Source organism: Sorex araneus, chromosome 3 (assembly GCF_027595985.1).
Source record: "Sorex araneus isolate mSorAra2 chromosome 3, mSorAra2.pri, whole genome shotgun sequence".
Taxonomy (NCBI): domain Eukaryota; kingdom Metazoa; phylum Chordata; class Mammalia; order Eulipotyphla; family Soricidae; genus Sorex; species Sorex araneus.
Window position 1 is genome coordinate 237,962,177 of NC_073304.1, and position 27,714 is coordinate 237,989,890.

General features: G+C 67.9%; 1 protein-coding gene across 1 annotated transcript; it reads right to left on the reverse strand.

The window, feature by feature from the left end:
- Positions 1–26,568, reverse strand: TIMP2 (TIMP metallopeptidase inhibitor 2). Its single transcript, XM_055132040.1, has 5 exons — positions 26,402–26,568; positions 6,766–6,866; positions 6,369–6,477; positions 2,990–3,114; positions 1–2,007 (listed from the first exon to the last, which is right to left on the reverse strand). The coding sequence occupies exons 1-5, from the start codon at positions 26,529–26,531 to the stop codon at positions 1,810–1,812; spliced, it is 663 nt and encodes a 220-aa protein (XP_054988015.1). The 5' UTR covers positions 26,532–26,568; the 3' UTR covers positions 1–1,809.
- Between the last annotated feature and the right edge of the window lie 1,146 nt (positions 26,569–27,714).

The window sequence follows — 27,714 nt, forward strand, 5'->3', positions numbered from 1 at the left end:
TTCACTTCGACCCTATTGTTTATTGTGCATTGACTGAACATCACCGAGAATGATACAGAGTGTCGGAGACGCGCGTCTCCGGTCCCCAGCACAGACCGTCCCAGACTTCAGATCCCAGCAAAAACACTTTCCCCAAAGCCTCAGGAGAAAAATACAGCGATATCCAAATGAAACAAGACCGACAGCTTCAAATCATGGCAGCAAATCCTACATCTCTTAACACTTCACTGAGCCAAGATTGACAATAACTGTACCACGTAAACTTTATTTTAAATATTTGGAGTTGCTTGCATGAAGACTAGGCAGGGGGTGGGGGAAGGAGCAGTGTTAAGAATATAACATAAATTAAACCACGCCCGACGCACGGTCCCCCGTGGCCCCTGGTCGCGGGGCGCGGCGGGCTCGTCTCCACACTCCCCCTCCCCCTTCGCGTGGCCAGGCCGCCGTGCAGGGATTTTAATACATGCCAAGACCGTCTTTGCAAACCTACCTACTCAAAGAAAGATCCTTTACTTGGTAACAACTTGAACCAGAAAACAAAGAGGTGGGTGACCAGAAGGCAGGGGGCCCCGGAAGCCAGGCTGCCCCCCAAACAAAATCTTCTAAAACACAGAAGTTCTGGCCGACTGCCTACCAGCAGGAACCAAACAGCACAGGCACGATCACCACCGGGTAGAAACAAACCGGGACGAGAAATGGGCAGAAACAGCGCGGACGGGGTGGGCACGGGCGATGGCACCCCTGGCAGGGCAGATATGACGTCTGGGGCTGGCCCCTCAGGACCTTACGGGGTGGGTGTCCAGGCAGCCCTGGGCTGGTGCCCACGAGGGGTCAGGGTCTGGTGCGTTGGGGGCCACAGGGCTCTGGAAGCTGGCCACTGGACAGCGCTCCGGGGCGCCCAGGGCTGCGAGTGCCGGAGGTCACTGCTGGGGCATGGACAGGGTGGGAGAGGATGTGGGCGTTTCTGCCTGCCCCACCCTCCCTGCCCTCAGGAAACTGACGGGGTCCGGCAGGCTCCCCGTGCGGCTCGAGGGCGATGCGGGAGAAGCGATGCCCGCGTGGCTGAGTGCGTGACCGGGGAGTTTGTCTCTGCGAGAGCCAGGCGCCTCTTACACGGCACCCTCCCGGCACGATGCTGGGGGGTCACCGGGGTCTGGGGGGGACACAGTCGCCAAATCTGCTGTCCAGATGCCCAAGGACGCAGGAGCGGTGCCCAGAGGCCCGGCAGGAGTAAGGGCTTGTCACCGGCCCCCGTGCCCACTCGCAGGCAGGACAGGTGCGGGACCGCCACCAGGAGGGGGTGGGGGGCGCTCAGCAGGCCGCCCCCGGGCTGAAGCCCCTCGCCGTGAGCATGGGTGTGGGGGGCGAGGGGGCAGGGACAAACCCCCGGGCTGGAGGCGTGAAAGCTGCAGGGACGAGGGACGCGTCTCTCGAGATGAAAGGGACCTCGTAGACCCGCTACGCAGTCTCGCCACGCCCTCGGCGGTGTCTGCACAAACACGCGTCCAGGCTCCGGCTGGCGCGGCTGGGAGACGGGCCCTGAGGGACACCGCCCTCGGACAACACCGAGGACACCCGAGGGTCCGTGCCCCGTGCCCCGGGGGGCCGAGGCCAGACCGGCGGGAGTTGGGGGGGGGGCCGGCCCGCCGTCCCTCAGACCCGGCCGTGGCCGAGGGGGGCCGGGGAGAACCACACTGATTTAGACCCACTTGGATGACTGTTTTATTCATGCTGTTTCCAGAAGGGATGTCAGAGCTGGACCTGTCTACACTCGGAGGCGTCCCGTGGCCAGAGGGGGCTCCGGCCTGCCTATGGGTCCTCGATGTCGAAAAACTCCTTCTTGGGGGGCGCCGCGCCGCGGTACCACGCGCAGGAGCCATCGCTCCTCTTGATGCAGGCGAAGGACTTGGCCTGGCGCCCGTTGATGTTCTTCTCCGTGACCCAGTCCATCCAGAGGCACTCGTCCGGGGACGCGATGTAGCATGGGATCATGGGGCAGCGTGTGATCTAGGGGGTGGACACGAGGCCGGGGTCAGGGCCCGGGCAGTCACACACAGGCCCTGACGCCCCCAGTGGGCCCCCTGCTCTGCTCCCGCTGTGCAGTGACGCCGCGAACGCTGGCTCCTCGGGGACACAGTGACCATGGCCGCTGCCGCTGCCACAGTCACTCCCTCCCCCCCCCCCCCCCCGCCACCGCCACCACCCGCCCACTGCCAGTCTCGCAGCATCTTCAGTTTCCCGGAGACAAGCTCGATCAGATAAAAAGGGGGGCCGTGCTCTCTTCCACACAGGCTTTGGGGGAGGAGGAAGCGGGGTTCTGCCAGGGCCTAATCTTACAAGGGTGAGGGGCAGGGCCGCAAACTGGAACGGAGAATGTTCCGGAATGTTCCGGTCACACGTGCTGACAGGCAAGGGGTCTGTGGGCTGGAGCTCACATTCCCTCGGTGCTAGGACCCGCTGTCCCATCGGCCACTCCTGCTGCCTTGCTGACCCCCCACCCTGGCTGGGGACACACACGGCCCCTGGTCCCCACAGAGCTTCCGTGCAGGCTGGCAGGAGGGTGTGCGGGGCGGGACACCCGTGCTCGTGGGAGCACTGCAACTCAGGGTGGGGCTCCCAGGAACGGCGTGGGCAGACCCAGATCTGAGGGGCGCCCGCTGTGTGTGGAGGCACGTCATGCCAGGGGCCTCGCCACGCAAGTGGGCCTCTGACACCTTCGGGTCTGCAGAACAGCACACGCTTCTGAGAGGTGTTCTAGAAGGTTCCCCTCTAGTACAAGCCACATGGCCAGATTCCTTCCGCCTTGAATGTAGCTTGGCAGGGCACCTCAGGGCCCAAAGGCTCGGTCCCCAGCTGGACAGCCTCCCTCATGGGAGGCGACACTTCCCCTTGGCTATCCTAGAGCGACCCAGGAGAGTGGCAGGGACCAAACCCTGGCGGTCTACCTGGAGGTGGCAGTGGGAGTCTGAGACGAGGGGTGCGGGCTTACCTTGCACTCACAGCCCATCTGGTACCTGTGGTTCAGGCTCTTCTTCTGGGTGGTGCTCAGGGTGTCCCAGGGCACAATGAAGTCACAGAGAGTGACGTGCATCTTGCCGTTCCCCTCGGCCTTCCCTGAGGAGAGAAGAGAGCCCGGCCCGGACGTCAGGATTCTCTCCCGGCCACAGGGTGGGGCTCAGGCGCTGGGAACTAACAGTACCGGAGGCCCGGGGCACCGTGTCCCGGCCAGACTCCCCGCCCTGCCCGGAAACGGGTGGAAGGAAGACGCGGCTGAGCTGGGGTCGCTGGGTGGGCCGGCCGGGAACCTGCAGGCAGAGCTGACCAGCACTGGGTTCTGGCCGGGCCGCCTGCGCAGGGCTTCCGGCTGCCCTGGGCACCGAGGGTGCAGCCCGGCCCGGCCCCCCCCACCGCTCCCTGCTCGCGCGCACGTCCACACCCGGGCCTGCTTCCTGTCCTTCCTGGGGGCTGCCCGCGCTCGGCCGTCACTTCCCGGCCCAGCAGTGCTCTCCCACTCGGCGCTGCCCCGGTGACCCCGAGGCTTTGCGAGAGGAAGAGCAGAACCACCGCTTGGTCGGGTGGCGGCGGCAGCAAGGGCAGGGCGGGTCTGGGGGCTGACCGCCAGGCTCCTCATCCTCGCGCCCAGTGAACGACGGAGCACCTCGTCGGGACCCCAGCTCTGCACGGGGAGGGGCCCAGAAGCCCTGCAGGGGCCTGGCACAGCCCGGCAGTGGTGACAGGAAGTGATGTCACAGCGCGGCCACTGGCCCTGGGGCACGCAGTAGGCCCAACCTTGCCTCGGCTGCAGGGGCCTGGACCACCCCCCAGGAGAAGAGAAGGGCCCAGGGGCGAGGCGGCCCCGGAAGCGTTTATTCAGAGGCCGAAACTGGAGCCAGGGGTGCAAGGCACAGGCTCAGCCCGCCTGGTGCAGCCCCGATAAGTAAACGCCCAGGGTTGGGGCTGGACAGATGGGCCAGCAGGTAGGGTGTTCAGGGTTCGGTCACCCCACCCTGCACCCCAGAAGCCCCCTGAGCCCTCCAGGAGTGATTCCTGAGCCCAGAGCCAGGAGTAAGCCTGAGCACTGCTGGGTGTGGCCCAAACCCAAAATCAAAACAAATGGTCAGGGGCCTGTACAGCTCCTGGGCCTGGCCCCGCCCCGCCCCGCCCCGCTGGCCCCGCCCACCGCGACTCGGCCGAGCTCCCGGCTCCTCGGCAGCGCGGGCAGGGGTCGCTCCTGTCCCCGCTGCGGGCCCGCGTGGACGCGCTCGGGGCTGCCCACGCAGGCGTCCGTCCCGGCCGTCGCGCCACCATCTGCCCCCTATTTTCTTCCCTGTCGACCTTTTGGCCCCAGGCCTCGGATGCCAGGGCCGGGCCGGGCGTAGAGAGGACATCCGAGTGCCCGGTCTGGGAGGTGGGGTGGCCGGCCCGCGTGGGTCCGGCAGGGCGGCAGGAAGTGGGAAGAGACGCCCTTCCCGTGAGGTCACTCCGGCTGGCGCTGTCCGGGCACCGCGCACGGGAAGCCCGAGCCGCGGCCAGGCTGGCTCCGCTGTCCCTTCGGGGAGAGTCTCGGGCGAGTGGACGCGAGGGTCCAGGCTGCGGTCTCCCCGGCAGCAGAGCGGTTTCCTGTGTGGAGGCTGTGGGGGGCTGGTGCAGGGGCGTGACCGTGGGGGGGGCAGACTCGGGCTGGAGGGGAGGGGGGGGAGAGCCAGCGGCTCGTGGCTGAGTGGGCCAAGAGTGGGCTCTAAGGCGGGAGAGGGCGTGGGCGAGGCCGGGGGCGTGTCTCCAGCAATGCCTGACGCAGAGATGGGGGCACCGTCCCCCACCCCCCGTCTCCCGCGTGTGCCACGAGAACATTCCTGCTCGCTCCCACCCGCGCGGCAGGCTCAGTGGGGGGCTGTCACTGTCCCTTGTGCACCAGCAGGACAGGGGACAGACCGGTGTCACCTGGCCCAGGACTGAGGCTGGAGACAGGAGCTACAGCGTGGCGGGGAGGGCGTCTGCCTTGCAGCAGACCCAGGTTTGACCCCCGGCGCCCCAGAGGGTCCCCAAGCCCCCTCGGGAGTGGTCCCTGCTGCGGGGGCGGGAGCCAGCCCTGAGCACTGCTGTGGCCGTGACAAAGGCCGAGTGTAAAGCACCGACTCAGAACGCCCTGCCCCCACGTCACCCCACCTGTCCCACTCAGACCCCCTGGGGCTGCTTCACCTTAGAGCCTCCCAGCCCCGGCAGGGCAGTGGGTGCACACTCTGTCGCTGGCTGTGCCACGGAGAACGTTGGCAGAGTGCGGCGTGGCAGGGGTGGGGCGGACGGGACGGGACGCTGGAACTTGAGAACACCAGCACCCCGGAACCGAGAACTGAGCCACCTTGTGGGGGCCACGGCTGGGCTCCAGAGGCCCTTCAGCAGGGCCAGGTGAAAAGCAACTTGTCTCCCTCATCTGTGAAATGGGCCCGTCACCCATCTGGTTTTCTCTGATCCCGTCTTCCTTCGCAGAGACGGTCAGATCCCTGGCCAGGCCCTCGAGGTGTGGCTGTCTGCCAGGACCCAACTCGGCCCCTCTGGCTGCAGGTGAGCCCCCTCGGAAGGGAAATCCACAGACACATTCATATCAGAGGGCTGCCTCGGGCCGGCGGGCACTGTGTTCCCCACAGAGAGTCGCTGTGCAGAAGGGAGGCGTGGCGGGCACACGCAGCTCTCGCTGCATGGACGTGTCGGCTGCCAAGGACTGGCTCACCGTGTGTGTCCCCCACACGCACCCAGGTCCCTGAGTTCTCGGGGAACCAGAGTGGCCCAGACAGCAGGGCCCAGCTGAAGCGCGGGGGCCAAAAAGCAAAATAAAATAATGATAAAATAATAATGGAAGCAACAAGATCAAAGACGGAAATCCCCGCAAAGGAACATCCCTGAGATTTACAGCAGACCTGTCGAATGGGACCCTCCGAGCGAAGGTCAGTGAGGGTCTAGTGGAAAATCTTACTGAAATGAAGGCCCACAACTGAGTAATTTATCCTGCCAGACTCTAATTCATATTTGAAAGGATGATCACAACTGTTTTTTTCTTTTTGGGTCACACCCGGCGATGCTCAGGGGTCACTCCTGGCTCTGCACTCAGGAATCACTCCTGGCGGTGCTCAGGGGACCCTATGGGATGCTGGGAATCGAACCCGGGTCGTCCACGTGCCAGGCAAACGCCCTCCCCACTGTGCTCTCGCTCCAGCCCTGGGAGATCACAACTTCCAGGATAAACAACAGCCTCTGCCCACCCCGTGCCCCTGCCGGGAAGGCGGGGCCCCACCCAGCCAGCCTGCTCCGACGTCGGGGCGTCAGGGCTGGGCCCCCACCGCTCAGCGCCCCCGAGACGTGGCCGCACGCACCTGCGATGAGGTACTCCCTCTTCCCGCCGACGTCCAGCTGCACCCCGCAGACCGACGACGAGGGCGCCGTGTAGATGAACTCGATGTCCTCGTCGGGGCCTTTGAACATCTGGGGAGGAGGCGGGGGGTGGCGGGAGTGGGGCCAGTGAGGGGCTGTGGGGCCCGGACACCCCCCAGGACTTCCCCTTTCCCCAGCAGAACCCCAGCGGCGCCCGCTGCAGGCACCTGGAAACGTCCCCGACGGCGCGGGGGGGCAGCGACCCCCGACCCGGTGCCCGGCCCAGCGCTTAGTGGCCCCGGGGATGAAGGCAGCGGCTCCAGGACGCGGCCGGACCCCGTGTGCAGGGAGGGACCGGCCTGCGCGCGCCCCGCCCCTGCAGCCCCGCCCCGCCCCTACCTTGATCTGCTTGATCTCGTACTGGGTCCTCTTGATGGGGTTGCCGTAGATGTCATTCCCGGAGTCCACCTCCTTCCCGCTGACCACCTTGGCCCGGATCACTGGGGAATACAGGGCGAGCTCAGTGGCGTGGCTCCCGCAGGAGGCCGAGGGGCAGGGCCAGGTGGCCCCGGGGGGCCCCGCTCAGTGCCCAATTCTCCTACAGGGCCGGGAGGGGCAGGGGGCCACAGCAGAGGGCCCGAGAGCGGCAGGTGGGGCGGGAGTGTCCCCAAAGTGCCGATGGCAGCCGCAGATCCCACAGCGGGGGCTGGGCCGTCTGGTGTGGCCGGCGGAAGGGTCAGCCCGAGGAAGCGGCCAGTCAGAGGGACGGGCCTGGGCAGGGTGCGAGCTGCGGGCGCGCCCTCCCCCTGTGACGGCTCCGGGCGTGGCCTTCCGCGGCCGTGTAGGCGTGGGACACGGGGCCCGGCACGGCTGTCCGTGGGTCCTGATGGTTGGTCCATGAGTCCGGGCGCAGGTGAGCCCAGGCGGGCAGCTCCGAGAGGCCCCGGGACCCCCCGGCCACGCCCCGGGAGTCTCCCTGCCCGCTCGCCGCCTGTGTGGCCCGAGGAAGCCCCGCGAGAGCCCCCAGAGGGCTTCGGGCCGTGGCCACCGTGCCAGTTCCCAGGGCCCCGCGCCCCCACGGCCCCTGGCGCCTGCCCACTGACCCGCCTGAGCCCTCCGCCGCCCCTGCCAGCAGGGCCTTGCGTCCCCGCAGCCTGCCGCGCCCGAGCACGTGCCGCCCAGAGTTTCCAGCCACCCTGCAAGGGCATGGAGCAGCCCGTCCCCTTCCCCCCTGCAGGAACCCCCTTCCCCCCACTGCTAACACCCGCCCCAACACCAGAGGCGACACCGCATGTGCCCAGAACCCTGCCTGAGCGCGGCTACGCGAGGCCAAACCCTCCCGATCGGCTGCACCCAGAGCTGGTGCCCAACCACGGGGGCAGGGGGCAGCTCGGGTGCCGTGCGGGGGACACAGCCAAGCTCCGGCCATGGCAGAGGCCCACGGGACGGGGTCCCGGGTGGCACCGGGGCGGGTGGGGGCCAGGGGCGGGGGGCTGCCGTGGGGCTTGCTGTGGAGTGGGGATCCATGCAGGGCTGACGGGGGCTGCTGCCGTGTCCGAGCACTGTGGTGCGAGAGGCAGAAGCTCCCCAGAGGCCACGGCTGTGGGAGAGCCGCAGGCCAGCAGGCGCGCGTGTGCGGGGCCCTGTGGGGGCCGGAAGGAACGGAGTGGGGGCAGGACACAGCTCGGGGTAAAGTGCTCCCTTGCGCATGGCCGTGGCAGGCTCTGGGTTCTACCCCTGGCAACAGACAGAAACCAGGGCCACGGGGCAGGGCAAGAGCTGCGAGGGTGGGTGCACCCTGCATGCCACAGCCCTGAGTTCGAGCCTGGAACTACAGACACCCCCCACCCCCGCACCTCTGGGGTTGGCCCTGGGAGCCCTCAGCACTTTAAATTTTTTTTTTTTTTTGCTTTTGGGGTCATAAGCAGCGATGCTCAGAGGCTACTCCTGGCTCTGCACTCAGGAATTACTCCTGGCGGTGCTGGGGGACCCTATGGGATGCTGGGAATCGAACCCAGGTGGGCCGCATACAAGGCAAACGCCCTCCCCGCTGTGCTGTCGCTCCAGCACTATCACTCCAGCCCCAATAAAGCTTTTTGTTTTGTTTTGTTTTGTTTTTGGGTCAGACCCGGCGATGCACAGGGGTTACTCCTGGCTCTGCACTCAGGAATCACTCCTGGCAGTGCTTAGGGAAGCATATGGGATGCTGGGAATCAAACCCAGGTGGGCCGCGTACAAGGCAAACGCCCTCCCCGCTGTGCTACTGCTCCAGCCCCCCAATAAAGCTTTTAAAGAAAAAAAAAACAAAAAAACATTTCCTGCACTGAGGCGTGTGTGCCAGGAGCTGCAGGCGGGCCGACTGAGCAGAGAGCACTCTCAAGGGAGCCCACTCGGAGGTGGGGGAGCTTCGTGGGCTCAGGCCCAGGGCACTGCAAGCGGGGAGTCTTCGGAGTCCTTGCTCTGCCGGGAGCCCCGAGACCAAGGCCCCTTCCTGGGGCGCCACGGCGGCTCCCTCTGCCCTTCGGCCCCTCGCCACACATCGGGGGGAGCGTGAGGGACACGGCGGCCTGGACCCCTCCCTCCCAGGGGCCTTCGGCCGGACACCCCGGGCCCCTCCCGGGGGCAGGGAAGCAGCCTGGGGCGGGAGTGAGACTCACAGGCGCCCCCCGAACACGGGCTGGGAGGGGTCCGTCCCCGCAGCCCCTGCTCCCTCCCAGCCGGGCCTCGGCTGCCCCCACACCCGCCGGCCGCCGCGGGGCCCCTCTGCGGCTCTGGGGAGTGAAGGGCCCAGAGCCCTGGGTACCCACGGGAGCACCCGGCCTCTGTCCCGAGCGCCCGGGCCAGGCCGGGCGAGGAAGAAAGTCGGCCTGGGAGCACTGGAACCCGGGGGAGCTGGGCTGGACAGCTCGGGCACCTGCCCGGCGGCCACCGCCCCCCAGCACGGTCACCCCCTTCCTGCCCTGCCCTCAGGCCCCGCTGCTCCCCCACGCCCCCGCCAGTGGCTGCTGGGGGGCTCCTGGGGTGGGCAGGGGGGACCCTGCGTCTGACCCGGCACAGGCCCCTTTCGACTGGGCAAGAAGCTGCCCGAGGCCCAGGGGACATGCCTGCCGCCCGCACCGTCGGGAAGGCACAGTGGCCCCCGCGCCCATGCCCGCACCCCGCACAGTGCCCAGAGCCCACCCCGCATGGGACGCAGCCTTGTCCCGGCTCGGGGCAGGGAGGGCCGAGCCCCAGACGCTGACGCGGCTCCCGGCCACACCCCAGCGCCCGTGGCCAGCGGGAGGGTGCGGGCTGGCTGGGCCAGGGGTCCCAGGCGCGTGCCCCCCTGGAGCCCCCTTCCCCTGTGGGTTTCTCCCCCACCCTCCGTCCTCTGGGTCAGCGGCAGGCCGAGGTCCCCGAGCTTCCTCCTTCCCGGGAAGGGGGAGGGGGCCGAGGGGTAATTGGAACCAGCCGCGTCTGCAGGGGACTGGCCCCGGCCCTGCTCCCCGAACCCCACCCGCACCCCAGAAGCCAACCATAGGGCCTTGGGGGCTGAGCCACCCCCAGGTGGTCAGTTACAGGCCCCTCAGCTCCGGGAGGAGGGTGGGGGGACACAACTCAGGCTGCGTGAGTGTCCCCCACGGCAGCTGAGGGCCGCAGGCATTTGGGGGGCGGGAGGGGCGGCCCTGTGCCTGGCACCGAGACTGACCAGCTCCGGATTCCGGCGCACACGTGAGCTGTCTGCTGGATGCCCGTCTCCATGGAGACCAGCTCTCCAGCACCACTTCCTGTCCATCTGCCCGGCTCCTTGGGGAGGGGGCAGCCGCAGTGCAGGGAGCTGGCCCGCCCCCCCGCCGGCCGCCCCGCCCCTGCTCCCCAGGGCAGGAGCTCGTGCCAGAGGCCTTGGTCACGCTCCCGAAGGCGCGGGCCCCAGCCCTGCCCGCTCACGCGCTGCTGAATCATCTGAAAAAAATGCCGCTGGGTCCGGGGAGCTGGCCGGGAACAGGGCCGCTTTGTGGAGGGCGCGGCGGCCGCTCGCCCGGCCGAGGGGGGAAGGGGCCCGCGCCGGCAAGGCCAAAGCAGCGCGGGGGGCTGGAGGGTCCGACCGGAGGGCACAGGCAGGAGGCTGGGGGCCAGGTCCTCCCCCCGCTGTCCTCTCAGGGCTGGAGGCCGCACCCAGTGCTCAGGGGCCACGTGGGATTGGGAAGACTCCCGGCAGGCCTCCCCCTCGCACAGGCAAGACCCCCGTGCACGCAGGCCCCACGCCCTGCTGCAGCCGTGCCCTTCCGGGCAGGGTGGCCCCCGAGCGGGGGACCCCTCTGGGCCCAGGGACTCTGTGGCACCCGGGGGCAGGCAGGGTCAGGCCTCCCTGACGCCGGACCCTCTCGCCCAACCTGACTCCTCGGCCGTCCCCCATTTCTGTTCCTTCAAACGCCCGTGTGCTGGGAGGATTCCACAGGGTCCCCGGGCCCATGCCCAGCCCACCTCGTGTGCACGCAGGCAGGGCACTGGCCGAGCAGGGGCCCGAGCAGCCTGTGCAGCCCGGTCACCCCAGAGCCAGGGCCAGTCAGCCAGGGATCCAGTGCCTGCAGCTCGGCCACTGTCCCTTCCTGCACACCGCTGGGGCGTGGGGGTCCCCGGGAAGCAAGGCCGGGGGCAGGGCGAGGTCTGGGTGCGTGTGACGTGGGACCCCAAGGCCCATCCATGCTGCTGGGCTGGGCAGGGAGAAGCCTGGACCCCTTGGGAGTCAGGGGGCGAGGGGGGCCACCCTCCAGAGAGAGGAGCCCCGACCAGGGTCCAGCAGGAGGGCAGCTCCGGGCCTGGACACCGGTCCTCAGGAGGTGGACGCAGAGGCCAGCTTGTCCACTCTGGGGCTGCGGCCACCCCGCCCCTGGCCTCAGGCCCTGAGTGGCCGCAGCGAGAAACCAGGGTCCCCCCAGCCGCTCCCCACCCACTCAGGTCCAGAGGAAGTTCCAGATGCCCACGGTGACATTTTCCCAGTGACCCAGACCCAGCGGCCACCTAGACCCTGGGGCGCAGGGTGGCCAGGGTGAAACCACAAATCAGCCCGTCAGGAGTCAAGAGCAGCAACGCAGGAAACCCCCAGACCCCACGGGAGCTGCCCTTCCGCGCTGGCCAGGACACGCCCTCGCGTCCACTCTGCCTGCCCGTGTTGGCATCGGGCGGGTAGGGCCGGGGCCACCAAGGCCACTCGGTAGCCCTGGAGCCCCAAGCACATCCGGCTGACCCTAGGGGCCAGCAGCATGCAGCCCGGAGCAGCACCCCCTGGACTGCCCGGGAGCCCCCACAAAGCACAGCACGGGGCGGGGGGGGGGCTCCAGAGCAGCAGAGGGCGCCCCAGAAAGGGGCTCAGCGGGGAGCGCCAGGAGGCGACCGTGTGCCAGGGGCAGAGCCAGCTCCCCAGAGCCCGCGGGCCCAGCACCCGCCTGAGGACGGGCACGAGAAAGAAGGGGCACACGGCTGGCGTCTACGTGCACAACGTGTACATGGACACGGGCCAGGTGTGTGCATGCACGGGCCAGGCATGTGCGTGGGGCACGTGTGGCAGCAGGGGTGGCTGCATGTGCCCTAGGAGCCACGCCCAGCGGCATGCAAGGTCGGCTCCTGGCTGTGCTCCGGGATCGCTCCTGGCAGGCTCAAGGAACTGCCCCTGGCGCCGGTGCGTGCCCGGCGGACACCCGCCCCGCTGTGCCACCCCCCCAGTCCTGCCTGTCCCCGTTTCTGGGACTCATGTCTGGCTGGAGGCAGCACGTCCCCCGCCCCATGGAGAGGGTCGACGCTGACCCCCCAGCAGCCCGAGCACGCCGGCCGCAGGCGGTGGCGGCAGAGCCGGTGGCCGAGAGCACCGGACACAGGGCCTGAAGCCCGGCACCGCCAGAGGACACTGGTCTCCTCCCCCTGAAGGGAGCTGAAGATTGATTACTCCCACCACAGTGCTCCCAAGGCACTCCCAATCCTGTTTATCTCTGACCCACCTGTCCCTGCTTCCCCTCTACTCGTCACTAAAGCCCACGTCAGGCCCCGTGACTTGCCAAGTCAGGTTCTCCTGAGGACTCAGGACCTTGAACGCGTGAGTGAAACACTGCTTCTCTCTCCTTTGTGTCCTTTGCGCACTCTACTTTATTAGCACGATGTCCTCCTCTTATAAACACAGGAAGACAGCTAATGCTGTGTGCCTTTATAAAACGGGAATGGGCGTGAACTGGCTCCGAACAGTGTTTACTCCTGGGCACCTGTCATATGTACTCGACTCAAACCTCAGTTGCCCTTAATTCCGGGCACTTCTAATAAAAAAAGGGTCCTGGTAAGGGACTGGATGGACCCAGGCAAGCCGTAAGCTTCCCCGGCACCGAGAAGGGGCAGGCTAAGCGCCGTAAGAAGTATAGCAAGTTCAGAGCACGGTCATGGAACAAACTCTGACGTGACCCTAAGAGGAGTAACTGAGTAACTGGGGCCAGGAGGGACTAACGTGGCCTGGGGACGGTGGTCTGGGATGGACAGTGAGCGACACCCTTTAGGCGCAGTGTATCTCCTACTGCGTCCATACAGAATGACTAGAAATGGTATCAGGAAGTATAATACGTGAGACAGTGGCTGAGGCCAGGAGTGCGGTACGCCCTTGCTGCCCTGCCCTGCCCCGGGCAGGTCTCCTGGGCTGGGGTGCTGCACCCCGGGCAGACCACGCCCTTGGGCTGGTCTCCAGGAAGGACTCCCCCGAGGAAGGGCTTCACACCTGTTTATTGTTGTGATAGTGCTCAGCCCCCCTGTGCGTGCCCACCCTCCGGGATCTCTGCAGGACCAGGGCTTGAGACCTGGAAGAAACGTCACTGCAACCAGCCTGTGGCCGGCGCCTTCATCCCTCCATGGGCTGAGGTGGGAGGGAGGCGGCTCCCCGCCACGAAACACACAGCCACACACCACACTCCAACCTCACCCCTGCACCGCCAGGCGAGCCCCCCTCGCTGCAGGTCCCTGGGGTGTCCGGACCCCAGGGGCCACCATGAGAGGCCGGGGGTCTCTTCTTCCTCCCCACCCCAGGCCCCGCTCCAAGGGGCTGGCAGGGGCCGGACCTACACCACAGACACCACACCCCCGCCCCAGGGTCCCAGGACCCCTTGGCCCGGAGCGCGTGTGCCCCTCACCTCCGTGCCCCGAGGCCACCACGCGGAGGAGCTCCGTGTTTTACAGCCAGGGGGGCAGCTCCCGCCCGAGCCCAGGCCCCCACGACGACAGACGGGCGGCGGCGACCACAGAGCCTGCCAGGCTGTATTGACCCGCCCGCGCTCAGCCCACGTCCTGGAACTCCCGCAGCCGCTTGCGGGCCTCCTCCAGGAACTGCAGGTGCTGCTGCCGCTGCTGCTGCAGGTCTCGGGGCTTCCGGCGGGGCTGGGCCGGCGGGGACCCCAGTGGGCTTTTGGCCCCTGCCCCCTCTCCCTGCTCTGGCGAGGTCAGAAGACTGGCCAGGCCTGGGGAGGACAGGCCCGAGGTGCTCCCTGATTCCTGGGAAGTCAGGTGCAGCGTGCTCCCCGATTCTTGGGAATTCAGGGGAAGGGTGCTCCCTGACTCTTGGGACGTCTGGGGAGGAGTGCTCCCCAGTTCTCTAGAGGCCAGGTGAGGGGTGCTCCCCAGTTCCTGGGAGGCCAGGTGCGTGGTGCTCCCCAGTGCTCGGGAGGCCAGGAGCGTGGTGCTCCCCACTTGGGAGGCCAGGTGCGTGGTGCTCCCCAGAGCTCGGGAGGCCAGGTATGTGGTACTCCCCAGTGCTCGAGAGGCCAGGAGTGTGGTGCTCCCCAGTTCTCGGGAGGTCAGATGAGAGGTGCTCCCCACTTCTCGGGAGGCCAGGAGCGTGGTGCTCCCCAGTTCTCGGGAAGTCAGGTATGTGGTGCTCCCCAGTTCTCGGGAAGTCAGGTGTGTGGTGCTCCCCAGTTCTCGGAAGACCAGATAGGAGGTGCTCGCCACTTCTCGGGAGGTCAGATGGGAGGTGCTCGCCACTTCTCGGGAGGTCAGATGGGGGGTGCTCGCCACTTCTCGGAAGGCCAGATGGGAGGTGCTCCCCAGAGCTCGGGAGGTCAGGTGAGGGGTGCTCCCCAGTTCTCGGGAGGTCAGGTGAGGGGTGCTCCCTAGTTCTCGGGAGGTCAGGTGGGGGGTGCTCCCCAGTTCTCGGGAGGTCAGGTGAGAGGTGCTCCCCAGTTCTTGGGAGGTCAGGTGGGGGGTGCTCCCCAGTTCTCGGGAGGTCAGGTGGGGGGTGCTCCCCAGTTCTTGGGAGGCCAGGTGGGGGGTGCTCCCCAGTTCTCGGGAGGCCAGGTGGGGGGTGCTCCCCGGTGCTCGGGAGGCCATGGCTGGGCTTGCCGGCCTCTGCCTCTCCTCCGGCTCCTTGGCGGTGGGCTGGCTTCCCAAGTGCCCTTTCAGCTGTTCAGTCTGTTCAAGCAGCTCCAGACGGTTCCACCTTCTCTGTTCCAAGTCCAGCTTGGGCAGCTGCACGGCTGCCGCCAGGCCGGCCCTGTCCAGGGGCTCCTGCACGGACAGCCCCAGAGAGCTCCGCACCCGCAGCGTGTCCAGCTGGGGCAGCTCCTTCGGGCCTTCGGGGCGGGGGGCGGGGGGCTGTGCCTCCATCCTGGCCTCGGCAGGGGGGCCCCGGCCCTCCCGCTCCCGCTGCGTGGAGTCAACATGGGGGGCGCACACGGCAGGCCCCGCCTCTGCCCCGGGGTGTGCGGTCCTCAGCTCTTCCCGGGGGTCCTGGCCCGGCCCGAGCCCCCCGTGCAGGTGCAGGAGAAGGTGCTTCTTCAGCCTGCGGTTGGTGTCCAGGAGCTCCTCGAAGGCCAGCTCCACCTCCCGCTGCCACTGGCTCCGGCCCCGGCAGGCGCGAGGCGCGGCCTGGGCCTCGGCCCGGTTCCCGTGGAGGGCGTCCAGCAGCCAGCGCTGGTCCCCAGGCCGGGCCTGGGGCCTGGGCTCAGGGCCGCTCCTCAGGGGCGGCCTCCCCGGGGCCTTCTTCCCCGAGGCCCGCGCCTTCCTCCCGCCCTGCGGGTAGGGGGGCTCGTCCACAGTGGCACCGGGCTCCGGGGGGCCGCAGCCGCTGTGCCTGGCCCCGCGCTTCGCTGGGCGCCTCTCGGGGGGGCTGCCCCGGGCCCCTGCCTTCCGGAGGATCTTGCTGTTGGCGGGGGGTGGTCTCGCCGGCGCGGGCCTGACTCTGGGCCTCTCCCTGGCCCAGCATGACTCGGGGGCCCTGCCGGTGGGGGCTGCCCCCTCAGCCCCCAGCCGCTGAAGCTCGGAGTCCAGGCTGCGGGCGCCCTGCAGCCCGATCAGGTAGGCCAAGTAGAGCCCGTCCAGGGCGTGGCCCAGGCGGCCGGGGGCCTGCTGCCAGCGGGCCTGCAGCTCGGCCACCAGCTGCCGCAGCTGCTGCTGGGTCACATCCAGGCTCGCCCTCGCCTGCAGGCCCGCGTCCCCCTCGTCCTGGGCGAGGGCCAGCTTCAGCCTCAAGCAGGAGGCCAGGTGGCCGCTGTCCAGGCCGGGCCTCGCCGCCCTCTCCCGGCTGCGCCGGGGGGCCTTGGCAGACATGCCTCCCAGGCGGCCTGGGTCCCGGGCTGAGGCCCCCGGGCGGGGGCGCGGGGCTCCTCGGTGAACCCCTGCGGACAAGGCACGGGGTCTGAGCACGGGCACACGCCGGGCACGCCCGCCACCCCCACCCCCGGCCCCCGGGGCACACCTGCCGTGGCCTCCAGCCATGCCGCCTCAAAGAGAACTGCACGGCCCCTGCTTCCGCGTCCGCAGACTTGTCCTGGTCACCCTGGAGGCCACTGGCAGCCTCCAGGGTGGGATGGGGCAGGACGGGGCCTCGGCACAAGGAGCGGCCCCGGGGGTCCGGGCCAGGCTGAGGACAGTCCAGGGGCCCTAGGGGCGAGAACAGCATCAATGGGGGCGCGGCATGAGGCCAGGGGCCAGCTGGTGGGGGGGGGGGCTGCAGGGAGAAAGCAAGGGGGAAGGCAGGGCCGAGACACAGAGCTGCAGGGAGGGCACCTGCCTCGCCCGAGCGCCACCAGGAGTGGCCCTTGAGCACCGATGGGGTGGCCCCCTACCAGAAGAACAAAACAACAGCCAGAGGCCGAGACACACTATTCCCGGGCGAAGGCGGGGAGCCGCGCCCACGGCTGCGGGCCCGGCCAGCCTGTCGCCCCACACTGCCAAGGCACACGCTGGCCCCCCCCGCCACTCCACGGGGACCCCCATGCCATGGCGGGAGTGCAGACTCTGGGCTGTCCTGAAGGACCCCGTCCCAGCCTCCTCGGAGGGCGTGCCCTGTTCACTAGCTCCAGAGACTTCCAGCAGAGTCAGGCAGTGCTGGCCTGAGGCCCTGAGAACATTCCGGCAGTCGGGATCTGCTCCCGCTTCCCGGCTGGCCGGGCTCCGCGTTATCCCCAAATGTCCTTCTGGGTGTCGGGCGGGCTCCTCTGCCGGGAACGGCCGCGCCCCTCCGGGCCAGCGCCCTGCTCCCCCCAATACCTGCTCCTCCCCCAAGGCAGACTGCGACCAGAGGGCACCTGGGCATCAGCCACATGAAGACGGGGTCTAGCAGCGCCCGCTCGGGGCCGCCGCCCAGGGAGCTGCCCACTTCGGAAGACAGACGCCACCTATCCCTTAACCTTCCTTGGGAAAAGTGCTCCACCCCAGGTAACCCTCGAGGGGGACTCCGAACTCACAGGGGACAGAGCGCCCCTAAGCAGTGACCCCAGGCCGCACCTCCGGCTTTTGAAGTGGACTCAGGCACGTAGCCACTGTCCTTCCGGAGTAAACTTCCCGTCTGACCCCACTTCCTCCTACCAGGACTCCTCCCTGAGCCGGCCGGAGGCTCCACGGCAGCCCAGACACTCTCCGAGCATGGGAGGCACAGCCAGGCGGGGAGGGGGCACAGCCTCCGTACCTGCTCCCCGAGGCCTGAACATCAGGTCACCTCTTTGGAGGCCAGAGGGTGACACGTGTCAGCTCCCACTGGCCCCAGGCCCTCGGGTAAGAGGGTGACGGTGGCTCACCGCGATTCTGGGTGCCCAGCCACGTGCCCGCCACGCGCCCTGCTGGGGGTGAGGCACAGCAGGGCTCAAAGCAGAAGCAGCTCAGTCCTGCACGGGCCAGACCCCGCCAGCAAGAGGGGCAGGTGCGGCGGGATGCCAACCCGGGCCCCGGGAGCACCTGGCGGGGAGCCTGGCGCAGGGGAGGTGGACGGCCAGTGAAGCCCAGGACAGGACAAACCGCAGCCCGTGTGCAAGCGCCCGTCTGAGCCCTTTGTTCCGAGAACCACCAGCTCACTGACACCCGCACACGTGCACGGTGGAGGAGAACGGGACACACGTGATTGGTGGAGAGGAGACCACGGGAGAACGTGATTGGCCAAAAGGGGAACACGGGCAAAATGACTGGTGGATGGGAACACAGACGGGCACATGATTGGGGAAAGGGACACGGGCCAAGCTGATTGGTGGAGAGGGGAAGCCGGGAAACACGGCTGAACGTGATAGGTAGAATGAGGAACAGGATGGATGTGATTGGAGGAGAGCAACCGAGGGTCCCGCCTGCGTAGGAGGGCGGAGCCCCGGAAAGTGAGAGGAGAAATGAAACAAAACACACACACACACAAAAAACGAGGCCATAGAAAGATTCTAAGAAACTGAGAATGCCCGGAAGTGGAGCAACGGGATAGAAACGTCTAAAACAGCAGAATCTGGGGGAAGGAACAGTTTGACCTCGGATAAGTGACCACAATTTTTTGGGTGGTGGTGGTGGCAGAGGGCAGGGGCCCCAAGCAGTGAACAGGGGTCCACCAGGACCACCAGTGGTGCTAGTGGTGCCATCGGGGACCCCGACAGGCACATTGTTAACTCAGACACGTCCTGGCCTGCTGCTCTGTAAACTGAGGACAAGCGTGCTGGCCGCCCTCTCCCCAGAGGTCCGATGTCCCTCCCCACTGCACCCTCCGTCTCTCGGGCTTGGGGTGGTAGTGTTGTGTGGTGCAAATGCTGGCTGGGGGAGACGGTTCTGATCCAGCTGTTTGGAGTCACGGGTAGGTAGGGAGACAGCCATCACTGGAGGCACCCAGGCCCCGCAGGGTCAGACACGCGTGGGAAACTGGAAACTCACCGCCTTCCTCTCTGACGTCTAGAAATAGCCCGACACAGCTCAGGACTGCCCAGAGCGCCTGCCGCCCTCCTGACTCGCCGAATGCTACCGCCACACCCCCCAAAGGGGAACCAGCCGCACCCCCCGCTGGCCGGGGGATGGACACAGCACGACAGGAGTCCCGCGGCATCCTGGACGGGGGCCTGGATGGTGAGCCGGGCGCGGCAAGCTCGGACCCTCTCTCCTCGACCAGCTTCAGCGACACAGAGCCGCCCCCATCCCAATCCGAGATGCCAGGGCCCCCGCGCCAGTCTGGCCGCCGGGCAGTTACAGATGCCCCCAAGGATGCTGGCCAGCTTGCCCTGAGACCTCCCAGAGCTGCTGTTCTCACGGGATGCCCCTGGCCCCTGGCCCCTACCACCTGCTTCTACCCTAAACGGGGCCTCGGGGCGGCTGCGCCCCCAGGGCCTCTCCAGAGCCTTCCCGACAGGGGGGACACAGTTCCGCAGCCCAGGGGACTCCCTCGGGGTCAAGGGGCCCACCTGACCAAGGATGGCTGGAACACGCTGCCAAGGCTCCCGGCAGGCCCTGCCCGCCCCGGCCGCCGCCCACTGGCAGGCCTGTCACCATGGGGACGACCCGGCTGTGGTGCTGTGACATCAGGGGCAATGACACAGCAGCCGGGCTCCTGTCAGATGGTGCTGGCTGGTGGGGACACAGCACCCCAGCCGAGCCCCTGCTTCTCCCTGGGTGTCCAGTAAAGACCCCGGGAATGCGGGGGAGCACTCTCCAGGGGCCGCCCCAGAGGGGGGTGCACCAAGACCACCTCCGTCAGTCCACCCACACTTCTGGGGGCCTCTCAAGCATCCTCAGGAGTTCCAGGGTTCCACCTCCCAGTCGTAGGGTAACACTGGTTTGTCCTTTCTCCCTTGCCACACGGAGCCTAGGTTTCTCGGGCTACACCCATCACAGTGCTCCCGAGCACTCCCATTCCTCTGTGCTTACCCGGAACTTCTCCATGCTCTCCCCCAACTAGTTAATCAAATGTTTCCCCTAATCAGATTCTGTTGACTTCCAGGGTCAGAGCCTTCTAGGACACTGAGCTTGTACTGTAAATAAATATTGCCTTCCCCTCCCCTTGTCTTCTGAATAGTTTACTTTAAAGCAATGTCCTTTTTGTGTGGACACAGGAAGACAGTTAATATTATGCTTTTGTAACTTGGGAATAAATTGTCTCCAAACAGTCCGCCCTCCGGAACATCTGTTTCCTCGACTTAATCCTCAGTTGCCCTTAGTTCCTGGCACCCCAAAAGCAGGGTCCCAACAAAGGACTGAATGGACCCAGGGCAAGCTGTGAGCTACCCTGGCAATGAAATGGGCCAGGCCAAAGCGCCACGATACTCAAATGTAAGTTGAGAGCATGGTCATGGACAATGCTGTCATGATCCAAAGGTAACGATGAGGGGCTAGAATGATAGCACAGCGGGGAGGGCATTTCCCTTGCACGGGTTCGATTCCCAGCATTCCATATGGTCCCCCAAGCACCACCAAGAGTAATTCCTGAGTGCAGAGCCAGGAGTAACCCCTTTGCATCACCAGGTGTGACCCCCCCAAAAAAAATTAACAATGAGATTAGGACGCTGCTAGGGATAGGGAAGACTCATCTGGCCTGAGCACTGTAGTCTGAGATCAAGATGGCCCTACGAGAGCAATCCTATAAGCTTAATGTATCTCTTACTGTGTCCATACAAAATGATTAGTATTATGACTGCTTCTATGTCTGTTGGACACCAGAGGACAAACACGCCCATGGGATTCCACCCTGGGGGTGTCGTCCTGCAGATCAGAATCTGCCCTACAGGAGGCTTCCCCTGAGGGAAAGACTTCACCTCTGCTGACTGTGTGACCACGCCTATGTGTAAGCCCCAACCCTTCATGCTTTGGGACTTAACTAGACTGTAGGGGGTGCTGGGAGAGGAGGGGGGAGGAGAGCAGGAAGAGACTGCAGGGGGTCGGGAAGGAGAGTGAAGCTTGGGCAGCGAGAAGCGGGAGGAGTCAGAGGAGAAGGGAGGTGAGGTTGGGATAAACTGCAGTTGAGGCCAGCCAGCCTGGCCCTCGTCCTTCCTCCTCTGCCCATCACCACTGGCCGGCTCGGGGTGGGGGAAGCGGCCCGAGACCACCCAACGCAGGCGGCAGAGAGAGAGCCGCCGAGGCCCTCCGTAATTTATTTTTAGTAAATACCTGCCAGTGGCCGTTGGTTCAGCCTAAAAATCCGACACCAGCCGCCCCGCGGTGCCTGGGGCTTCCAGGGCTTACCCACTTACACGGGACCACAGGGGGAGGGGGGCCTGCAGGGAGCCCCCCTCCTGGCGGGGACAGCAGAGCAGCCCCCGCAGCCACTGGGACCCTTCACAGCACTTCCAGAATGTTCCTGCCCCGTCACCACCTCCGGCCCCTCCCAGTGGCCCCTGAGGCCAGCACAGGCTCACTGGACACGGCCCTAGTGACGCTGTCCGGCCCCTGGCCCTGCCCTGCCCCCTCCACGGCGTGCACACCAGCCCCGGCTGCGGGGAGGTCACTGGGGCAGGCGCAGTGGTGAGGGCGCTGCCTGCCCCGCGGCCGACCTGGGTTCGACCCCCAGCACCCGGCAGGGTCCTCGAGAACACACGCGTGCAGAGCCAGGAGCAAGGCCTGAGCCCGCCGGCTGTGCCTCCCAGCAAAGGAAACGGAAGCCCACCTGCGGGCCGGGGGTGCTCAGTGGCTGGCAGCTGGGCCCGACACAGCCCGCCGCGGGGACAGGAAGGGACAGAAATGACACGTGACGCTCGAGTGGTCGGGGAGCCACTTCCCTCCTCTCAAGCACGAAGCCGCAGCTGTGGACACCGCAGACGCACTGCCCGCCCGCCCGCCCGCCCGCCCGCCCGCGAGGGGCAGACAGAGACGGAGCACGCAGCCTCGCCCTTCAGCACCCGCTCCGGAAAGTTCTAGATGCAGAGTTGCGGGTCACGTTCAGAGCCCGGAGCAGCACGGCCAAAGATGACAAAGCTGGGCGGGAGCGACAGCACACTGGTGCCACGCAAAGCCCCAGCAGGGCAGAGGCACAGGGAGGCGTGCATGTGTCTGCTGTGCATGCGTGTGAGCACGTGTGTTGTGCATGTGTTTGTGGGGTGTGAGTGTGTTGTACATGCATGAGTGTGTTTGTGTTGTGCGTGAATGTGCAGGTGTGTGCATGTGTGGATGTGTGCATTAATGTGTTGTGTGTGTATTCTGCATGTTTGTGGGTGTTACACATGTGAGTGTACTGTGCATGCATGTGTTGTATGTGTGGGTGTGTGCATTAGTGCATTGTGCGTGCATGTGTGAATACATGTGTGGATGAGTGTGTTTTGTGCACGAGAGTGTGTGTGCACAAGTGTTGCATGTGTCGGTGTGTGTGTGTTGTGAGTGCATGTGTGTGTGTGCATGTGTGTGTGTGGGTGTACTGTACATGCGTGTGTGTTGTATAAGTTGTTGAGTGTGTGGTGTTTGTGTTGTATGTATGTGTGCATGTGTGTTGTGCGTGCACGTGTGTGTGCATGTGTTGTGTGTGCGTGAGAGCTCCTCCCGGCCACAGACCCCGGGCTGAGCACTGTGCGCTGGGCAGCCAGGGCGTGTGCAAGGCGTGCTGTATGGCCACACCTGCAGCCCAGGGCATGGCTCCGGAGTGGGCCTGGAGGGAGCGGGAGGGCCGGGCCGGCCAGTGGCCCTGCACAGGGCAGCCGCGTCTCTGCTTTGTCGGGGCCACCCCTGGCGGTGCCCGGCTTGCTCCTGGCTCTGCCTGGGGTCCCTCCGGGCGGGCGGGGATCAGGCGGAGTGTGTGCAGGCTCCGCGGGTGGCAGGGCCGCTCTCGGGACCAGTCCAGCGGGCCGGCCTGGAAAGCGACACGCAGATGTCAGTCCTCGAGCCCCGGGGCACAGGCAGGGACCCCAGCGGGGCCTCAGGCCGCACGGTCATGTCCAGTGCTGGCCACAGCCCACGCGGGGGCAAACGGGGGCCAGGCTGACACCCACTCCACAGCCAAGACCTCAGCGCCGGCCTCCTGACTGCCGAGGGGGGCGGGGAACCCCCGACTCCACCCCCCCAGGGCCTGGTGACTTCAAAATGGCAGCAGCCCCAGGCACTGACCGCCTGAGGAGACGGGGTGGGGCTGGGCCGGGGGCTGGGCCCGCTCGCGTGGCCTGGGCGGACCCCCGTGCCAGCCCGAGCATCACTCCCAGTGTGCGGTGCGCTGGGCATCACCTGCCCCGGCCCCCGGAGACCCCAACCAGGGAAAGGAGGCGGCAGGCGTGCGTCAGCCTCTCCCCCTGCCCCAGGCCCGCAGCCTGGGCGCTCCCGGCCGTCACGAGGGGAGGAAGGACAGGAATGCTGGTCCCAAGGCAGGGCCCAGGGGCCGCTGTGAAGACGGTGGGGGGGGGGGTTCTGGGGTGCAGCGACTCCCGTCTCACCCCGAGGGTCTGGTCTGTGCCGGGCACGCAGGCACGGGGCGCTCTGGAAAGTGCTCCCGAGGTGCGGCTCGTAGGGCCGGGCTGACCGAGCTCTCGACCCACAGCACCGCGTCCCGTCTCCCGCCCTGGCCACCAGGAGTGACCCCGAGGGCAGAGCCGGGAGGGAAAATCAGATATAACAATAGGATGCACTTGCTCAGGGCTCAGTGCAGGCCGGGCTCTGACCCGCTCTCCGGAAACAGGGGTTTGTGGGAGTCTTTAAAATGATCACGTGTGAAACCCAACAGGAAGGAGAAAGAGGCAGAGAAGACAGGCTGGGGTGCTGGGAGACGACACTGGGGGGGGTGCTGGAAGACGACACTGGGGGGGTGCTGGGAGACGACACTGGGGGTTGCTGGGAGACGGACACGGGGGGTGCTGGGAGACGACACTGGGGGGGGTGCTGGGAGACGACACTGGGGGGGTGCTGGGAGACGACACTGGGGGTTGCTGGGAGACGACACTGATGGGGGTGCTGGGAGACGGACACGGGGGGGGGTGCTGGGAGACGACACTGGGGGGGGTGCTGGGAGACAACACTGGGGGGGGTGCTGGGAGACGACACTGGGGGGGTGCTGGGAGACGGACACGGCGGGGGGGGTGCTAGGACACGGTGCGACTGAACCCGGACCCCCAGCAGCTCCGCAAGGGTCGGCTCACGGTGATTCAACAAGAAACAAACAAGAGAAATAAAATGACCGTGTGCGAATCTCAGGGCAGGCTGGGCCTCGTGCCCCCATCTGGGTCCTCTGCCCCCGCCCCCCACCAGCTCCCAGCACTGCCCATCAGCTGCGGCCGGGGGCGATCACCACTAAGGGGCATTTTGTCCTAAATATCTCCCCCCCGAGCCCCCTCATCTCTCTCCTCTCTCTCTCTCTCTCTCTCTCTCTCTCTCTCTCTCTGGCTTTTGGGTCACACCCGGCGATGCTCAGGGGTCACTCCTGGCTCTGCACTCAGGAATGACTCCCGCCGGTGCTCAGGGGACCATGTGGGGTGCTGGGGGTCCAGCCCGGGCCGCCGTGTGCCAGGCAAACGCCCTCCCCGCTGTGCTGTCGCCCGGCCCCCATCCTCACCCTCTTCACACTGGCCCCCACCACGTGGCTGCTGGCTTATTCCCGCCGTGGCCGGCGGTCAGGCTGGCCGCCCACCCTGACTCAGTCCTAAGCCCACGTCCACACCGCCCCACACTGCCGGCAGCCCCCAGCCCCCCCGCAGAAACCGGCCACGCTCTAAGGGCCCACGGAGCCACTGAGCTGTCGGCTACGCCCCCGCGGGGCCCCTCACTCCGCTCCTGCCCGAGGCCTCGGCTCGGGCCAGCGCGTGGGTCTACACGGTCTTTCCCGGGGTGACCATCACTGAGCCCTGGGCCCCTGCAGAGCAGCTTCAGAGAGCTGGACTGGCCGGGCAAGCCCAGCGGGCACCTCGGGCCCTTGACACAGACCCCTGCACCAGCCCCCGGTCTCCACATGGTCACCTCGTTTTGTTTGTTTGTTGGGCCACACTCGGCAGTGCTCGGGGCTGGCTCAGGACCATCTGGGGTGCCGGGCATCGAGCCTGGGTCAGCCGCAAGCAAGGCAAGTGCCCTCCCTGCTGTCCTGGGGCCCCAGTGACTGGTCTGCGCCCAGGGCACCCGACCTTCAGTGGGCCGCGGGGCGCTGCACCGCCCCGAGGTCAGAGCCTCCTGCACACCCAGGGCTCAGGACACAGTGCCCCGCGCCCCTGAGCCAGGCCTCGTGAGCCTGGTGCTCAGTCACCTGTGGGTCTAAAACGACAAAACCCAAGTCTGCGCGTCACCCAGGGTCAGCAAAGGGGCCCAGGCCCGCGGGTCTCCGGGCCCAACAGGTGGCACAGGGGTTCAGGTGCCTGCCTGGCACAAACCTGGCACACAGCTGGGTTTGAGCCCAGCACCCCACCGGGCTCCCTGAGCACGCCAGGAGTGCTCCCTGAGCACAGAGCCCAAAGCCCCACCCTCCCCGGTCACCCTCAGGCTACGCCACGCTGGGCTGGAGGCGGGAGCCCAGCAGCCTGGAGAGGGGCCTGGGCCGCGCCCAGACGTCCTGGTTAACGTGGCCGAGGGCCCAGGCCCCCTCAGGTGGGCTCCCCAGAACCTGGAATGCATGTCCGGGGGGGGAGTGGGAGGGGCTGAGTTCAGATGAGGTCACTGGGGGGGATGACGACAGCCCCCCCGGGGAGGACGGGGACACCGATAGACACACACACAGCGCCCCTGATCACGGCACGCCAGCTCCCCAGGGGTCGGTCACCCGGGGGCACGGTGGGCGTGCTGCTGGCCAGTGCCACCGTTCAGCTCCAGCGTGATGCAATGACGAGCTTAACGCAGAGAGAGGCGCCAGGCGCAGCGGGTTCCACCGACCCTTTGTTTTCCTGGGCCCAAAGCCACCGCAAAGGCGACTCGGGCCTCAGTGCTCGGCGGGCCCCGCCCAGCTCCCGGGGCAGCGCCACCAGGGATGCAAAGGCAGGCGAGGGGATCACGGGGGCCCAACCCTCGGCCCAGACTCCCGCCTGCCAGGCCGCAGAACTGTCTGGACCCGGCTCTGGCCGTCCCCCAACTCGCTGGTCAAGCTGCAGGGTCTCTCGGCGAGGGGACACCCAGGGAGGGACTCCCCAAACTCCGAGGCGGCTTCTCCCTCTGCCCCCATGTCTCTGCACAGGGAGTCCCGGTGGGGAGCTGGGGGGTGCGCGGGGGATGGGGGCCGTGGCAGAGACAGGACAAACCCCACCTGGGGGCTGGCCTGGGCCCAGGCAGCAGAGTGCGCCCACCCTGGGGGGCTGGGGGACAATGGGGACAGGCACCTGTTCCTCAGAGGGCACTGGGGGGGGGGGGCGCCAGGCCGACCACCAGCCCGCGGGGGCGGGGCTCCTCCATCCCGCAGTCAGCAGCGCCCCTCCCGGGGCCACACGAGGGCCCCAGCCAGTCCTCAGTCCCTGCGCCCGGCAGCCCCCCCAGGACCCTCCCTCCCGGGGGAGCGGGCGAGCCCCACGCCCGCCCGCCGTCCAGGCTGACCCCGCCTGGAGGACGCGGGGACCAGGGTCCTTCCCCCGTTCTGCGCCGCGGCGGGGCTGAACCCTCGAGGGGGTCCCGGGGCCCCTCCCGGCCGGCCCCGGCCCCGAAGCAGCCCACCGCGCGCCTCACCTGGGAAAAGTTTCTTCCCGGGTCCCCCGGGCCTGCCCCGACCCCCCCTCCGCGCCGTGCCCCCCGCCCCCCGCCCGCTGGCACCCCAGGGCCCTCCGCCTGCCAAAACCCGATCCGTTCCTGGCGCCCTCCCCGGGGGCTGCAGCGGCGGCGGAATTTGGGTGGAATTTTGAGGTCGAGCAGCATCCCGGCGGCGGGCGGCAGGCGGGGCCGTGCGGGCCGGCGACCCCCGCGGCCGGCGGGCGGGCGTCCTTACCTACATCTGCATTGCAAAACGCCTGTTGCGGGTGCACGGGGGAGCAGCTGCAGGCGGCGGCGGGGCGGAGCAGCGTGCCCAGCAGCAGCAGGCCGAGCGCCAGCCGCGGGCTGCGGGCCGAGGCGCCCATGGCGGGCCGGGGGCGCGGCCGGGGGCGCGGGCCGGGGGCGCGGCCGGGGGCGCGGGGCCGGGGCGCTCGGCGGGCGCGCCCTCCGCGGTCCGCACAAACTTTGGCCGCGGGCGGGCCGGCGGGCGGAGGGCGGGTCCGGCGCGGCGGCCGCGGCCGGGGAGCGCGCGGGCGGGCGGGTGGGGGGCGGCGAGGCGAGCGCGCCCGCCGGGCCGGTCCGGGTCCTTCCGCTGCCGTCTCGGGCCGGGTGCGCGGCGGGCGAGGGCCGCGCCGCCTCTTATAGCCCCCGGCACCCCGCGGCCCCGCCCCCCGGCGGCGGGCGGCCAATGCGCGCCCGAGGCCGCGGGCCCCGCCCCCCGGCGCCGCGCCGCCCCCGCCCTCCCCCGGCCGGGGCTTTTGTTGGGCCCCGCCTGGCACGTCCGGGGCCGCCGCCGCGCACCTGGGCCCGCGCCCCCCGCCGCGCCCCGCGTCCCCCGGGATCCCCGGGCTCCGGGCGGCCGTGCGGGGCGGAGGGCGCGCGGCGGGGTCCGGCGCGGCACGTGGCACCGCAGCCCCCTTCTCAAGGGCACCTCCCAGCCGCCCCTGCCCCTCCGGCGGGCCCGGGAGGCGCACGCGGGCGACCCCCTTCCGCTCCGGGGATGCCCTTCGGGTGGTCGAGGGTGAGCGTGGGAGCGGGGGTCGTTCCTCTGCGCGCGTGTCCGGGTGACCGGGCGGGGGGCGGGGCGGGGGGGCGCGTTTCCCAGGGGGCACTCCAGCATTTCTCCAGGCTGGGCCGGCCGCGTTGCAGGGGAGGAGGGCGGGTTCCTCGGAACAAAACAGGATTTTATATAAACTGGCCACATTTTTGAGCCGCCAGCAGAAGCCGGGGGTGGGCCCAGGAGCCCCAGCGCCCGCAGGATTGGCGGAGCCGCGTGTGCTGAGCTCGGCACGGCCCCCTCCCTCTGCCCGCAGCCGGGGCGCGGGCACGGCCTGGGGATGCCCAGCGCGCCCTGGGGCCGGCCCCGCCGCGCGCGCGGGCAGGTGCGGGCCGGGAGCCCCGAGAGACCTGCCCGGGAGCCCCGAGGGACCTGCCCGGGAGCCCCGAGGGACCTGCCCCGGGAGCCCCGAGGGCCCGACTCGGCCCAGGAAGAGCGCCCCGAGCCCTGCCCGCCGGAGGTGCAGACGGGAAGGCGGAAAGTGTGGCGCG

Coding starts and splice junctions, on each gene's coding strand:
- TIMP2 (XM_055132040.1), bottom strand. CDS start 26,531: ATGGGCGCCTCGGCCCGCAGCCCGCGGCTGGCGCTCGGCCTGCTGCTG. Junction 6,867..26,401: donor GTTTTGCAATGCAGATGTAG/GTAAGGACGCCC, acceptor TGTATTCCCCAG/TGATCCGGGCCAAGGTGGTC. Junction 6,478..6,765: donor ACGAGATCAAGCAGATCAAG/GTAGGGGCGGGG, acceptor CCTCCTCCCCAG/ATGTTCAAAGGCCCCGACGA.